Source organism: Homarus americanus, unplaced genomic scaffold, assembly GCF_018991925.1.
Source record: "Homarus americanus isolate GMGI-L3 unplaced genomic scaffold, GMGI_Hamer_2.0 scaffold34921, whole genome shotgun sequence".
NCBI classification, from domain to species: domain Eukaryota; kingdom Metazoa; phylum Arthropoda; class Malacostraca; order Decapoda; family Nephropidae; genus Homarus; species Homarus americanus.
In genome coordinates, this window is record NW_024741901.1 from 19,585,395 (window position 1) to 19,602,223 (window position 16,829).

The window sequence follows — 16,829 nt, forward strand, 5'->3', positions numbered from 1 at the left end:
TTAAGGCGGAGACAGTTTCGGCGGATATGTAAAAGTTAAGATTTTTCCTGGTACAGATATGATAACGAGTTCATGTTAACACCGTGTCCTACTGTGCTATACATAACAAAGTGTCGCGTGTGAACGTAAGGAAGCTGAGGTTTGATAACTGCTTGACCTGGAACTAGACCCGTGAGAGCAGCCAGGTGCCACCCTCAAGTATATCCTCTCGTCGTGGACCTCCGTTACATAACTCTCACCTACTTGTACCGTACATATACAACTCCAAGTCGTGTAACGTAGCCTATTGTCCTGTTATCCTGTCCACGAGCACGACTCCTCATTCTCTGTGGCAGAGAAGAATTTTAAGTCAATATCCCACTACGGGGATTTACCTGAGGTTTACATGTAATTCTAAATATTCTTCGTGCCATAAAGACCTTTACTTCAGGTGTATTTCGTAGATTAAGTACCAACGAGGCCGAACTATTCTTTTGCATATAAGTAATTGTACTATAAGCCTCCGAACCACTGGGAGGCTTCCCTTGAGGTTTAGAGTCAAGTACAGAGTTGAGCAGTAGTGTCACGACGGTGAAGATGGCAGGGAGTAGCCTGACGGTCCTACTGTTGGCAGCCACCCTGGGGGGAGCCGCTGCCTTCCTCGCCACGTCCCTCAACACCTCTGACCCTGATGTCGCCAGGATTTTGTGTCCTGAGCAGGTCAGTCTGTTGATAGTGTTACTCCTGGCGGTGCTGACGGTGAACAAGACTCGTATCACTCTGACCACCTATAGTTTTATATATATATATATATATATATATATCTTGATAAAATCACACGGGAAAAGGGAAACAACGGAGCACCTTAGCTTTCGTCATGTAATCCAGTTGCCTCTGAAGATGTCTTGAATAAAGACGAAAGCTAAGGTGCTCCGATGTTTCCCTTTTCCCGTGTGATTTTATCAAGATTTATCTTATCCACGTTTTCATTGTGGATTTACATGAAATATATATATATATATATATATATATATATATATATATATATATATATATATATATATATATATATATATATATATATATATATATATATACACACACACGAGTATATCACAGTCTTCATCACAACATTCTGCGAAGATGTCGTCTGGATCAACGTAAAGTTGTTACACAGATTTTTGAGTTACCAGTCATTTCTCTCATAAGTCAAGAAATGTGTGTTATACCTTCATCTTCCCTCCAACGTCCAAGTATCTCAACCCCCTCAAACACATAAAGACCTGTCTCACCCTCTCACACTGTAGCCATGACCACTGTAACCTGTCTCACCCTCTCACACTGTAGCCATGACCACTGTAACCTGTCTCACTCTCTCACACTGTAGCTGTGACCACTATAACCTGTCTCACCCTCTCACACTGTAGCCATGACCACTGTAACCTGTCTCACCCTCTCACACTGTAGCCAGACTGAGTCTCACCACTGTAGCTCCACTGTAACCTGTCTCAGCCATGACCCTCTAACCTGTCTCACCCTCTCACACTAGCCATGACCACTGTAACCTGTCTCACCCTCTCACACTGTAGCCATGACCACTGTAACCTGCACACTGTAGCCATGACCACTGTAACCTGTCTCACCCTCTCACACTGTAGCCATGACCACTGTAACCTGTCTCACTCTCTCACACTGTAGCTGTGACCACTATAACCTGTCTCACCCCACTCACACTGTAGCCATGACCACTATAACCTGTCTCACCCTCTCACACTGTAGCTGTGACCACTGTAACCTGTCTCACCCTCTCACACTGTAGCTGTGACCACTATAACCTGTCTCACCCTCTCACACTGTAGCCATGACCACTGTAACCTGTCTCACTCTCTCACACTGTAGCTGTGACCACTATAACCTGTCTCACCCTCTCACACTGTAGCCATGACCACTATAACCTGTCTCACCCTCTCACACTGTAGCCATGACCACTATAACCTGTCTCACCCTCACACTGTAGCCATGACCACTGTAACCTGTCTCACCCTCTCACACTCCATTACCACTGCAACCTGTCTCACTCTCTCACACTGTAGCTGTGACCACTGTAACCTGTCTCACCCTCTCACACTAGTAACCTGCCCTCACTGTCCACCACTATAACCTGTCTCCTCTCACACACTGTAGCTGCCACTATAACCTGTCTCACCCTCTCACACCTGTAGCCATGACCACTGTAACCTGTCTCACTCTCTCACACTGTCTGTGACCACTATAACCACCCAGCTGCACTATAACCTGTCTCACCCTCTCACTGTAGTCATGACCACTGTAACCTGTCTCCCCCTCTCACACTGTAGCCATGACCACTGTAACCTGTCTCACCCTCTCACCTGTAGCCATGACCACTGTAACCTGTCTCCACCCTCTCCAGCCATAGCCATGAGCCACCACTGTAACCTGTCTCACCCTCTCACACTGTAGCTGTGTAACCACTGTAACCTGTCTCACCCTCTCACACTGTGCCACTGTAGCCTGTAACCTGTCTCACCCTCTCACACTGTAGCTGTGACCTGTAGCCATGACCACTAACCTGTCTCACCTCTCACACTGTAGCTCCACTGTACCTGTAGTAGCCATGACCACTGCAACCTGTCTCACCCTCTCACCTGTAGCCATGACCACTGTAACCTGTCTCACCCTCTCACACTGTAGCCATGACCACTGTAACCTGCCTCACCCACCTCACACACTGTAGCCATGACCACTGTAACCTGTCTCACCTCTCACACTGTAGGCCGTGACCACTGTAACCTGTCTCACCCTCCCCGCACTGTAGCCGTGACCACTGTAACCTATCTCACCCTCCCCGCACTGTAGCCGTGACCACTGTAACCTGTCTCACCCTCCCCGCACTGTAGCCGTGACCACTGTAACCTGTCTCACCCTCCCCGCACTGTAGCCGTGACCTCTTTAACATGACTCTTCCTCTTCAGACCGAGGGCGTGACCCGAGACCACAAGTGGATCACCCGGGAGGCCATACGTCGTAACCTCCGTCAGTTCTTCATGGACAACCCGCCGCTGTCTGAGCCCGACTTCTACGTGCCACCCACAGCCACCCTGACTGAGCTGTACCACGCCTACTACGGTACCGCCTCATCGTCCGCGAGGTTCATCAAGGCTGTCAACTCCATCACTGCAGCCAATGTGAAAGCAGATTCAGCCACACAGCTCAGGTGCTTCACTCGCTGTAGATGGCCAGTTCGGGGTTGTTTAACTATCGTCTATATTAAAAAGAAGCCAATCACTTTCTTGACACTTCATTTCTCCTTAAATTGACAATAATTGGGAAATTAAATCTTGCGGTTTCTGTGACATCAGCTGTTGTTATTAAATAATGCTATTATTTATAAATATAAACCAAACACTAGTAACAACCCCTATCTACTATTGTTAACCAGTAATATCAACCAATGTCATTATTAACTTTGGCGGCAGACATGACCCAGACATTCAAGGGGACGGAGAGGACCTGGCGTCACTACAAGCGACGCTGGTGGACAGGTATCCACAGATCCAGACGTCCATCCTCGTGGCCGAAGCTTACCCGGCCGCCCGCTCCCTCCTAGGGCTTTCCCTCCACTCCCTCCAGAAGTTCTACGCGCACTCAACCTGGATCGAACAAGGCCACAAAGACATCCTGCCAGACCTCGGCCTCCCAGGCTTTGCCTTCGATAACCTGGCCGGCACAAACGAGGATGTGTGCAACGCGTGTCCCAGCCCTGAGGTAGGTCCTTAGGCCTCAAGTAGGTCCTCAGGGATTTAAGTAAGTCATCATGACCTAAAATAAGTCCTCAGGGTCTAAAGTAGTGTCCTCAGGGCTTTAAGTAGATCCTCAGGGCCTCAAGTAGGTTCTCAGGGATTTAAGTAGTTCCTCGGGGCCTTAAGTATTGTAAGTCCTCGTGGCCTCAAGTAGATTCTCGGGGATTTAAGTTGGTCCTCAGAGCCTCAAGTAGGTCCTCATGGCCTCAAGAAGGTCCTCAGGGATTTACGTAGGACCTCTGAGCCTCAAGTAAGTCTTCAGAGCTCTTAAAGTAGGTCCTCAGGGTCTCGAGTAGATCCCTTGGGTTTCAAGTAGGTCCTCACGGCCTCAGGTAGGTCCTCAGGGCCTCGAGTAGGTCTTCAGGTCCTCAAGTAGGTCCTCATGGCCTCAGGTAGGTCCTCACGGCCTCAAGTAGGTCCTCACGGCCTCAGGTAAGTCATCAAGGTCTCGAGTAAATCTCCTGGGTTTCAAGTAGGTCTTCAGGGCCTCAAGTAGGTCTCCAGGTCCTCAAGTATGTCCTCACGGCCTGAGGTAGGTCCTCACGGCCTGAGGTAGGTCCTCAGGGCCTCTAGTAAGTTTTCTGGCCCTCAAGTTGGTCCTTATGGCCTCGAGTTGGTCTTCAAGGCCTTAAGTAGGTCTTCACGGCCTCAAGTAGGTCCTCACAGCCTCAAGTAGGTCCTCACAGCCTCAAGTAGGTCTTCAGGGCCCCAAGTAGGTCTTCAGGGCTTCAAGTGGGTCCTCAGGGCCTCAAGAGTGTTCCCATCAAGGGTGAATCGTGATAAAGACAAGCTGTGATAGTCAGTAAAATTTATCCCATATAATAATAAGTTTCATGCGATTATCTTCACCTTTAATTTAGTGACTTCATCACACTATACAAGAGCATTTCCATTACAGAGTATTTGTTAAACGTTCACATATGATATGAAGTATATTATTTATTATAGTTAAAACTTCGACAAATAATAACTTTTTGTGTGTGTTTGTGTGTGTGTGTGTGTGTGTGTGTGTGTGTGTGTGTGTGTGTGTGCAGGGATGCTCAGGAAACGTGATAGTCGATGCAGGACTGAGCAGCGGGTACTACCACTATGACGACCCCTCGGCCAATCACTACCTTCTTCCCAAGCCCCACACAGGTACGTGAACACACTCAGCTCACTTGTATGTGAACACATTCACCACACCTGTACGTGAACACACTCAGCACATCTGTACGTGAACACACTCAGCACACCTGAACGTAAACACACCTACCACGCCTGTACGTAAACACACTCACCACACCTGTACGTAAACACACTCACTACACCTGTACGTAAACCACTCACCATACCAGTACGTGAACACAGTCATGATAACTTTGCAATGATTCATGTATAAACAGAATGCATTTTGAAATCTTTGCATCCATGATAATAAGTGAAGCATCACCTATAGTTTATTATTATTCACTAACTAACCAAGAAAAGTTGTAAGTTTTTGCGATTATGTGTCAGGTGGGAAGTGTAGCCACGGCGGGGTGTTGGATGACAGCTCCAGTGTACCAGCCCAGGGCGGCGTTAACAAGGACACAGCCTCACCCTGCTTCTCCCCCCACCACCACCTGCACCAACAGGCTGCTGAACTGGCTGTCCAGGTCAGTGACAGAAGAAAAGTAGACAGAGACGACAGATAGACAGATAGACAGATAGACAGGCAAACAAAGAGAGAAACAGAAAGGCAAACACAGAGACAGAGAGACAGGCAATCAGAGACAGGGACTGGCAATCATATACGGAGTCAAACAACGTCACATTGACAAGCAGAAAGATAGACTGGCAAACAGAGACAGATAGACAGGCTTACATTATCAATGAAAATATTTACCATAATTTGTCTCGCTTGAGAATCAAATTATCCTTATATCCTTCTTCTTGGCCAGGCGACGGACCATTACTTGTCGGTGCTGCTGGACGCCGTCGGCAACGAGAAATACCGACGGCTGTTCGACCTGTACCAGGGCTCAGCGCTCTCCATCATGATCGACACCACCGGCTCCATGACTGACGATATTGAAGCAGTGAAAGAACAAGTCAAGACCATTGTTGAGAACTTCAATCCTGAACTCTACGTGTTGGCACCTTACAACGATCCTTGTGAGTGAAGCGAGGAGAGAGAGAGAGAGAGAGAGAGAGAGAGAGAGAGAGAGAGAGAGAGAGAGAGAGATATTCAATATCTAGTTCTTAAGTTAAGCAGCTTTTCATAAACCAAGAATATTCTGAGTCACACTTGGGGTGATAACGTCACAATGAATCATTTGAGCATGTGACATGTTGATGAGGCTGTTTGTGTATGTGTGTGTGTGTGTTTGGTGACCCAACCTGACCAATCCTCATCCTTCCTGCAGACTGGGGCCCTGGAATGAGGACACACAACTCCTCGGAGTTCCTGAAGGCGGTCAATGCCCTTCATGCAGGCGGCGGCAACGCTTCCCCAGAGGAGATGTTTTGGTCTGGTCTTCAGGTATGACGTCACTCACTATTGTCTTTATGAATTCATATTTTGTCGCACATACGTCTTGAAACTTCTCCAGGATATGAACAATAAGAGATGACTCTGTGCCCCCACCAGCTTGCCCTCAGCCTCACGCCAAACTACGGTGATATCTTCTGCTTCACCGACGCCGGCGGTAGAGACGGAAACAAAATGGAGAGCAGTATTGCCAGGACGCAGCTACAACATAACAAGGTGAGTTCTCTCTCTCTCTCTCTCTCTCTCTCTCTCTCTCTCTCTCTCTCTCTCATACATGAGTAACCTGTCTCCATTCCACAGGTGTCAGTCATCTACAGCGGCATCATACGCAACCATGTCTCAGGCCTTGGGGATGTCCTGACGGAGGTTCAAGAATATCGACGTCTCGCTGACTCTACGGGCGGCCTCTTCATTCCCTCCGACAAGTTTAGCATCGACACCATCATGCCCATCCTGGTGGAGGGCGTGGAGAGCTCTAACGTGAGTTTTAACCTTGAGATTTATCAAAAGCTTCAGTGTGATTGACTGCGAAGAACCTTTTTTAAACTCGTAAGATGGACGATATCGTTAGTAACTACGAATACATTTATGATAACATTGTTCTTAGAGGAGATATACGAACTGAGTGGCGAAATTTTAGTAAGTGTTGCCTTAGAATACTGTACCTCTGTATATATAAAACAATAGCACACACGAGTTCATCTTTCATCTCTGGCGGCCCCACAGGTGGACATAACCCAGCTGAAGGAAATGACGGGACCCCAACACGTCCAGCTGCCCATCGACGACTCTGTCCACGACTTTGAGATTCATTTAACTGGTGAAACCACAACCGCTCTACTGAAAGATATGACTGGTGAGATGACCCGTAATGGTAATGGTGATGGCGGTGACATTTTGAAGTATTCTAATCTGTGTCACATGATGGGAGGTTCAGTGTGAATAATTCCATTACTTTTATGACCAGTGGTGAGTGAGGTAGTCTACTGAGGCGGTGTTTCTCTCTCAATTACATTTTCATAATACCTCAGAGACCTTGTCACCGTATAAACACATCTTACCTTCAGCAAATATTGAGTTCCCTCTAACTTCTCTCGCCTTCACCTTCACCCTCACTTTCACCCTAACCGTCACCTTCACCCTCACACTCCCCCTCACCTTCCCTCGCTACTGCAGGCACCGAGTACGACTTGATGGACCAGGCAGCTCTCGAAACGGACCCCAAGGTAGAGATCGTGGTCTACAGCAACGGCCTTAAAGCCATCCGGTGGAAGGATCCTCTCTATGGCCAGTGGAGCCTCCATACTGACTCCGTCTCCACCTACAGTATCGCCGTCAGTGCCAACTCTACGCTAAGTTTCCTAGGCGGGTTCTCCGTCCTGGACCCGTCGCCGCCACATCCACACTACCGTGCAGCTGAAGGCAACCCGCTCATCAGTGAGTTTATTGATTGTTCCTCTGATAATATTTTTTATCGAGTGAAAGTCAAATTACGTGTGAGACTTTGTGTCATTTTATATCTTACTTGTTTCTGTTTATCAGTTGGCAAAGATTGGCGGAGAACTTTATCCTGAGCAAGTTGACTTTATCCCCAGACACTGTGTATTACCTGGATGTGACGCTGATTGGTTACCTGGAGAATGACGTCATAGATGTTAGCAAAGTTGAATATGTTGACAAGGTAAGTTCCTGAACGTAAGTACTAGATTTTAACTTACTGTGAGTTTCTCCATGTTTAAGGTATGTGCTGTACGACTACCGTATATATTAATGTTTCTTCTTAATTACACAATGTTTATTCCATCTCTTGCAGGCGGGGACAAAGCTGAGGGAAATCCTTTACCACGGTGACGTTGACGACGAGTTCTACATCCGGTCAGAACCACTTCCGGAACAGCCCTTCTACGTCAAGCTCTTCGGCCACGTCCACTCCGGTAAAACCTCTCGCCTATTCCGATAAACTCTTAAAGTCCTCTCCTGTAGTGTATCTAGTCTCTTGAGCCTGCACGCAAGTATCGCCTCCTTCTTGACACCTACTGAACCTTGTACTGTCCATTGCATATATATCCAACCTTTCTCTGCTCGCACAGCTGAAAAAGTATTAAATCTTTTTCATGGATTTACTGAAGATCTTCTTTCTTATGGGAATATTAGTTTGTCTGAGAGTTGATCCTCTAGTCTCAGCGCAACAGTTCTTGCTGATGCACGAGACACACCGCCAAATTTCTACTCTTGTTTTTAAATAATATGTCTATCTAATGATGCTAAAATCTACTTACTGAGAAATCCTCTTTCATTAACTTTATGGTGCTTTTACATATTGGACCCTTAAACTTTACTCCCTCCACCAGGCAACGTATTCTGTCGCCTCCTGTCGGTGCTGATAACGCCTGTAGAAACGAAAGTCGGAGTGTTGGCCACTTCTGAAGACCTGGCAGCTCGCCCCGGGTACTCCGCTAACGCAGACTTCCTCATTACCAACTACGGCCTCAGCTCCTACTTCCACATCACCGGCATAGATGATATGGGCTTCCTCAAGTACCTCGAGACTGACAGGTCAGTTACTGTGTGTGTGTGTGTGTGTGTGTGTGTGTGTGTGTGTATGTGTGTGTGTGCAATCCTCCACACGCCCACCAGCTGTACTCGTGACTTTCCCCCCTCAGGATGTACATCACACACAACTCCTCCAAAACGCTGGCCGCCCACTTCGATGTCCCTCGGAGCTCCGTGCCGGGGACAGTGAGCATGGTGACCATCACAGCCCAGAGTGAAGAACAAACACAGTCCGTCAACAGTGCTATCTCACAGTTCGTCGTACTCCCAGAGGTCCGTCTGTTACCCTCCATAAAGTATATTTACTACGAGACGCCGCCCAACAGATGTGATATATTACTACGGCCATGATATATTATTTCATGTCCTCAGGCCGGTCATTTTGAAGTATATAAGTGGTATATTCGTGTAATGAGCCATAATTCAACTTTCGTTTCTACTGTCATGACCATCTCTTATTGACTGTGTGTGTATTTGTGTATTGTGGAGTAGAGGAAGGACGTGGACCCCCCCACCTGTGTTCTGGCGAGCCAACCTGACTGTACCGGCTATGATCTGAATGGTCTCTGCTCCCATAACAACTGGACCACTCAGGCTACCCTTCAGGACGACTTCTCAGGTTAGTATTAACCTCGGCGAGAAAAGATGACAATCTGTTAACATCAATTATTTTCCAAAATAGTAAGTCAAGCCATAAAAAATAGGTCCATCTACGTCCTTGTGAATGGTAAGAAACAACACAGGGAGGAAAGGACGTCGCGACCTCACCTGGAGTTAAAGACAAGTCCTCCTGATGGTGCAGAAGGAGGGATAAATGCCAGCAGGAGAACAGAACATCCTTGCCTCCAACACTCAATGAATTTTTAGTGGAGTAAAGGTCATTTACCAGTGTCGTCACATGACCTCAGCCTAGCTCCCTTCACCATAGCCTCTCTACCCGCCAGGGTGACTCACAATGGTTCTTACGATGAACATTAATTGTAAGTGAAGATGTAATGTAAGAATGCGCATAACTTAAGTACTAAATCAATGTGCAACAATAGCATCGAAATTACACTTGAACTTTCCTTTAACTAGATACACTCACTCAGCATCAGCCAGGACAAAGAATTGACGTCTACCTGTCAGATGATAAATGAACTTATCTAATTCAAGTAGATCTCTGTGTAATTTGAATCAATTCTTACATTTTATTTCTATGTTTGTTTTTCCAGGGAAGTCAAACATTTAGGTGATTTCTTCCTTCACAAGGAATATTCACCGTAAGAACCTTAATGAATCCGACTCCACATTAGTTGTCTTCTGTGAGTGGTAAAGATGTTATAAAAGCGATGTTCGTGTTAATTCCAGTTTGTGATTTTTCCCGAAGTTAAAGTCTCTATCTCCGCCAGGTTTGGTGAACGTGTACGCTCGACCTGTCGGGTTGTCGACAAGTGTGGAGGGGTTGAAACCAGGCACGAAGGGGGAGGTTGTGCTCACCTACTGGGCCTCATGCTGCACCTCGCAGGTAGAGATCATCGGTGTCGACTCCTCAGGCAACGTGGGCAAGTGTATTGTTGACATGGGAACTGTTGGAGGTGAGTTACACACAAATCAATAGGCAGTTCTAAACTTATTGTACGGCAGAGAAAGTTGCTGTACTTGGGGCTCTATCGTCGTATTCATGATGTGAAGTTGTGTTGTACTGATATGAAAAGCTTGTGGTCCTCAAATTATTAAAATACTACACTGAAGAGGTCGAGTTACTCTTCCTAAGGGGATAAGGCTTTGTACTCAAAGTTAATATCCTTAAGGAGTAAGAAGAATGTGTGTTCATAGGGATTAATCATTGAACTTAAGATGTAAACATTCGTCTTCAAGATGTTAAACATAAACACCGCTTACCCTTCTCGCCTGGGCAGGAATGGTGGTAGATCTTGAGGCGGTGTCTGTGGGCGTGACGTGGGTGGAACTCAAGTGGAGCATCACACCCACTAATTACGAGGTCCACAAGTTCTCGCTCCTCATCAACGACGATTTCTCCGTGGACATGCGCTGCATGGAGGTCAGTGGGCAGGTCCCCTTCATACAAGCTACTTAAACGAAACCGCATGCGTGACTGAGCGAGTCTTACGAACTCAATTTATTTTATCCCAGTGTATCAGTTTCATCCTAAGACAGTCAGTAATAATGATATAACTATAAGACTCGTCTAAGAAACTTGAGAAAAACAACATTCTTGTCATCTGAGAATTGAGGATCACCATGACTTAACCACTTTATATTTCTGATACTGTTTGGCCTCCCCAGAACTGTACTGTTTATATGTTGTTCATTAGTGTAATTGCATCGGGTTACACTTATTTACACGATTCTGTTTGTGTAAGCTTTCTTGCGTATGACGACACTCTTTTTAAACACAAATATCATTAACCCAAAAGTAAACATTGAGAGTTAAGAAATTCCGAGAATTATACAGATTATCTACAACACAGCGGCCATAGTAGATGTGTTAATAGCATCCTTTCGTCTTGTTGTACAAAACTAATCTATGATCTCTTAAGTTACGATGATGAAGAAGCGTCCAGACCAACAAGCCCTAATCCAAAGTTGTTCTCGGCGGACACGTCTCATCATTCTTTACAGACTGTGTGTTTCTACAACGCGACCTACCTTGACCCCTGCTCCCTCCAGACCTTCCGGTTGACGCCTCACTTCTACGTGAGAGGCGTCGACCAGATAGGTCAGCCAGCCACCACGCAGGCCACCACAGCTGACGAAGGTAACCACCCACCACCCCCCTTTGTCTGTACTCTCACACAGATGCTATGGATGGTTACTTGGTGTGATATAATCCCCCTGAGCCAATTCTTCACATATAATTTAGGTGGAAAAATGGACAATTGTTTTTAAGAAGTTTAATTAAAATTCACAACCATCAATCACATGGTTGCTCGAAATTAACATACACATTCCATCGTGCTTCAGATAAGCTGAAAATACAGTTAAAACCCTCAGACACCAATACCTTCTAGCCTGTATTAATATGAATATAATATACGAGTATATCCCGTGAACGTCTCAGTCTAGCTATAAACCTAATCTAAACTATAGACTCAAAAATAATTGGGTTTGGAACGCCTGTGATCAAACACACTTGAGACTTCACCAAGCACTTCCTCCTTCTATAACAACATGACGTCTTCTTCAGATCCAGGAACCCCGATCAATGGTGTGGTGTTGTCAGCGTCGGTGGACACTGCCAACATCACATGGGAGGCCCCCAACACTAAATGCTTCAGTTACTTCAAGGTTAGTCTGGAGGCAACAGTGTTCATGGGGTCCAGGACTCATAGATTCTTCACCTGTATGGTTTATCTTCGCTTGACTCACCTTACCTGAATATCCACCTGATATTTTTTTGCATTGTACCCACCCAGTCATCATCCCACTTACCGACCCCTCTGTCCCCCAGGTGTGCTATCGGCCGTTCGGATTTTATGCTGAAAAGGTGTGCGAGAAGACGTCGAGCACAAACTACCTAATGCGAGGCCTGGAGGCTTGTGCCGTGTACGAGATCACCGTGACCAGCATCGGTCCTTCAGGTGACGAGAGCAAAGATTCCCTCGTCTTCAGCATCAACACACAGGAGACAGGTCAGCCATAAGTCTCTTGCTAACAGATGTAAACATTCACACACCTCTGTTGCTCACTTTTGTTATGGCATGAAGATGGTGGAGAAGTTATTATTTTCAAAGCCAAAAGTTTCGTAAAGTCAAATTATGTGCGTGTGTGCGTCTATGTGTAAGTGTATACTTGTGTATGTAAGTATTTATCTACCTGCCTATAAATTAGTAATAATGAATTTATGCATTTATAAGTGCGTGGGTTTTTTCTCTTTTTTTTTTTGCGGGATTAGCCCACCCGGGCACAGGTCGCTGACCCACATCAGGGCCCGGGGGGCGAAAATCTAATAATAATAATAATAATAATAATAATAATAATAATAATAATAATAATAATAATAATAATAATAATAATAATAATAATAATAATAATAATAATAATAATAATAATAATAATAATAATAAATACGAAAATGAAAAGAAAAAATCAAGAGTGAGAAACTATATTCAGTATGTTGTGTTGTCTATAATACGAGAAACAATTGAGACCCTGCATTTGTGTGTAAATGAGACAGAAAGACAGATCAGCAACCTGGGACTTGGTTACAATTTTTTTGATGCCATATGGCAGCAGGGTCTACCATTAGACAACACATTATGTGTGTGTACAAGTGTATATGCGTGTACATGTGTATGTGTATATAACATGTGTGTTTGTACTTGCATATGCGTGTACTATAAGTATGCGTGTGGGGGCGTATCCATACTATATGTGAACATGCCTGTAGATGTACTTAAACATGATGTTTGTACTTGCGTGCTTTTGCAGGATGTGTGTGCGTTGATATGTGTTTACGTGTAAGTAGGTGTAGGTTTACTCACCGTGTACGTCATCCACAGCACCAGGAGCCCCGAGGAACGTGGTGGTCGTTCTGTCTACCCCAGACACCATCACCATCACCTTCGACGATCCCCTCAACCACGCCCAGTGCGCTAACCTGTAGGTCACCACACCTGAAGTGTTGCTTAATTAAATAAGTCATCATACCTGTATTGTGTTCCTTTATGCTCTCGCGTGTGTTTTCAACTCTCTCTCTCTCTGTCCTTCACCACCCAACTCTACCTTCCTCTCAAACTCACGTCGACCCCCATCACTAATATCCAAACCCTACTCTCCGTGTATCTCTCCAGGTACAACGTCGACTACAGGAAGACAAATCAAACACTACAGGTGGATGAGGTGATGACTGCAGGGAGACAGGAGACGGCGCTGGTAGGAAAGGTCTCCGACAGCGACAACATAGTAACGATCTCGGACTTGGACCCCTGCACAAACTACACCATCTTCGTCGCCGCCGTCTCCTTCTCAGGCTTTATGGGTCCCTACGCGGAGAGAAAGACCGCCACTAATGAGACAGGTGAGAGAACTTTAGCTACTCCAACTCTCTCAGAAGGCTCCAAGGTGTCACCAGTCCACGGAGCCTTCAAGAGTTCTTATCATAGTGATTCAGATATCTTATAGTACCTTCCTATAATACTGGTGTTTAGTATATTTACACACTAACTACCACTGCCACTTCACTACCATTAACTACCACTGCCACTTCACCACCACCACTACCACTGCCACTTCTACCACCACCACTAACCACCACTGCCACTTCACCACCACTAACTACCACTGCCACTTCACCCCCACTAACTACCACTGCCACTTCACCACCACCACTAACCACCACTGCCACTTCACCACCACTAACTACCACTGCTACTTCACCCCCACTAACTACCACTGCCATTTCACTACCATTAACAACCACTGCCACTTCACCACCACTAACTACCACTGCCACTTCACCCCCACTAACTACCACTGCCCCTCAGAGCCCAGCGCCGTCTCCTCACTGTCCTTGGAGGAGATAACAACTGGATCTATGAAGGTGACGTGGCAAGCGATCATGAGTTGTGTTGACCACTTCCATGTATGTTACTACAGCACGCAGGTGAGTCTTTTTTTCTCATTGTACCTGTAATTCTGTAGATCACTCACCCTGTAATTATGTAGTTCACTCACCCTGTAATACTGTAGTTCACTCGTGGTCAAGCTACCCGAGAGGCGAGGGCCCTTGACTACCATCTTAACATATACAGGTACTAAAAATAATCTCTCTCTCTCTCTCTCTCTCTCTCTCTCTCTCTCTCTCTCTCTCTCTCTCTCTCTCTCTCTGCTACAGGAGCCGGGTAACAAGTGTCTGGATACCACCAACAGCAAGGCGACCTTTACAGACCTTCTGCCGTGTGTCCAATACTTCGTGTCGGTCACAGCTTACTCCCCCTCCGGCCACCACAGCAATGTCACCTGGCAGACCCACAGCACCTTAGAACTCGGTAGGTCATGGTGTTGTGTTGCATGGTGAGGTGTTGCATGATGGTGTTTTGCATGGTGAGGTGTTGCATGATGGAGTGTTGTATGGTGGGGTGTTGCATGATGGTGTGTTGCATGGTGGGGTGTTGCATGATGGTGTTTTGCATGGTGAGGTGTTGCATGTTGGTGTGTTGCTCATGATCAATGTAACAGTGCTTGTGCAAATATTTCCTGGTAGGTATGTAATGAGTCTGTATACTAATGAGTAATTTACTGGACAGCGCCTGGTGAACCACAGAACTTGACGGTGGTGAAGGCGACCCCTCATACCGTCGACGTCAAATTCGACCCACCAGTGATCAATCCTCAGTGTATCGCTGAATATAACTACGATATCTACTTCTTAGACAACAATGAATTACGTGAGGAGGGAGGACAGGGGAGCCATTCATTAGAAAACGTCTTTGAGAACCTGGATGCCTGTACCACCTACATGATGAAGGTCCGCGCGGTTTCCAGGGGGCAGTTGGCCAGTGACTGGGTCACTACCAGAACTACCACCACTGAGGATGACCCAAGCGAGCCTCGGCTGTTTGTGCTGCAGGAGGCGACAGAAACGAGTTTGGAAGTGACTTGGTGGGCCCCAGAGTTAAACAGCAAATGTGTCAGCTCTTACTACCTGGAGTGGACAACCCCTGATGGGAACACTGACTCTGACACCATCACTCCACCTCCCGGCGAGGTCCTCCCCTTCGTGGTAGATAAGCTCATAACAGGTCTGAAGAGTTGCACTACTTATACCCTGAAGGTGTCTACCAAGACACCCTTGGGTAGTTCTGGCCCCATTGCCAGTCTCTCTGCCTCCACTCTCTGTTAAGACTGTTCATAATGCAGAAGTACCTTAATTTTGGTTTTGTGACTCTGTTAGTTCAATGTGCCCTATGGTAGTAACATTTGTGAGAGCTAATAACTGTGTAGAGGGTGGCCGTTATCCCCATTAACAAAGATCTACTTTATTGCAATACAGAAAACGTGTTACAAGCGCTATTAAATATGATTTTTAAAAAATATATGAAAAACATGACATTTAGTAAGGAAGATTTTAATTACCGTACTTCCTCCTAAATGTTTTCCACAATATAATATTCAGTCCTTCACCGGAAGGAAAGAAGATTACAAGTGACAACGCTTGACAGCATTGTCAATCATGTGGATGTTATTGTGTACTCTGATTAATTATTATCTGAGACCTTGAACTCTGCGTTATTATTTATTGTCAGCTATTCAAAAAAATTTGTCAGGAATCTCTTGTTTCTTAACACGACTACTAAAGATTCAACTTTCTGAATAGCGGCGAAGCTTTAATGACTTTGCCTTGTGAGAGACAGAGCTTAGCTTGGGTAATGCTCAGGAGGTCGTCCTACTCACTGTGGCATCCGCACTTGGTGGTCAGACACGTCCTTTTGACTCTGATTGCAACGCTGTATTAGATGTTGGTGTTCATAGCCACTCACATATAAGCTAACAAGGAGAGTATTATTGTTAATTTTAATCATTTCTTCTCTCACTTCATTTGCTTACCATGAATTTCTTCTTTTTATATTATAAAAGAAAATATTCAACTTCCTATTTTCGTCGAGGCGACACTTGTGCAGCTGTAGATGTAGGGTCTCTCAGCCTTGTGAAGGATCTACACATCGACACTGATATTTATTTTGTGAACACATCGTTAACTTATCAATAAAAGAAGAATTATCGTATCTCCTTCCCTAAAACCTCACTTTATGTATACTCATTTATGTTTCAGGATTGTGACTCTTAAGAGTAATTGTTTATAATATTTCGGCTATAAAGTTTGAGGAGTCTTATTGCATGATTAGTTCCTGCGATATATCATGATCCTGAAATATGGTTGAGTAACAAACGACGTTGTAGACTCAGCTGACAGTAAACAACAACATTACTACTAGACCAATAGTAGAATATTTCCACGC

The 16,829-nt window shown here is 45.6% G+C and overlaps 1 protein-coding gene across 1 annotated transcript; it reads left to right on the forward strand.

Annotated features, from left to right (window-relative positions):
- The first annotated feature begins 263 nt into the window (after positions 1-263).
- LOC121876230 (von Willebrand factor A domain-containing protein 7-like) lies at positions 264-16,592 on the forward strand. Its single transcript, XM_042381226.1, has 26 exons — positions 264-699; positions 2,973-3,214; positions 3,477-3,765; positions 4,835-4,937; positions 5,298-5,437; positions 5,723-5,936; positions 6,188-6,303; positions 6,412-6,528; positions 6,613-6,792; positions 7,039-7,168; positions 7,489-7,749; positions 7,908-7,993; positions 8,126-8,246; positions 8,664-8,868; positions 8,976-9,138; positions 9,358-9,484; positions 10,257-10,442; positions 10,767-10,909; positions 11,491-11,626; positions 12,056-12,156; positions 12,320-12,500; positions 13,371-13,470; positions 13,662-13,888; positions 14,355-14,473; positions 14,705-14,858; positions 15,117-16,592. The coding sequence occupies exons 1-26, from the start codon at positions 577-579 to the stop codon at positions 15,710-15,712; spliced, it is 4,560 nt and encodes a 1,519-aa protein (XP_042237160.1). The 5' UTR covers positions 264-576; the 3' UTR covers positions 15,713-16,592.
- The last annotated feature ends 237 nt before the right edge of the window (positions 16,593-16,829 follow it).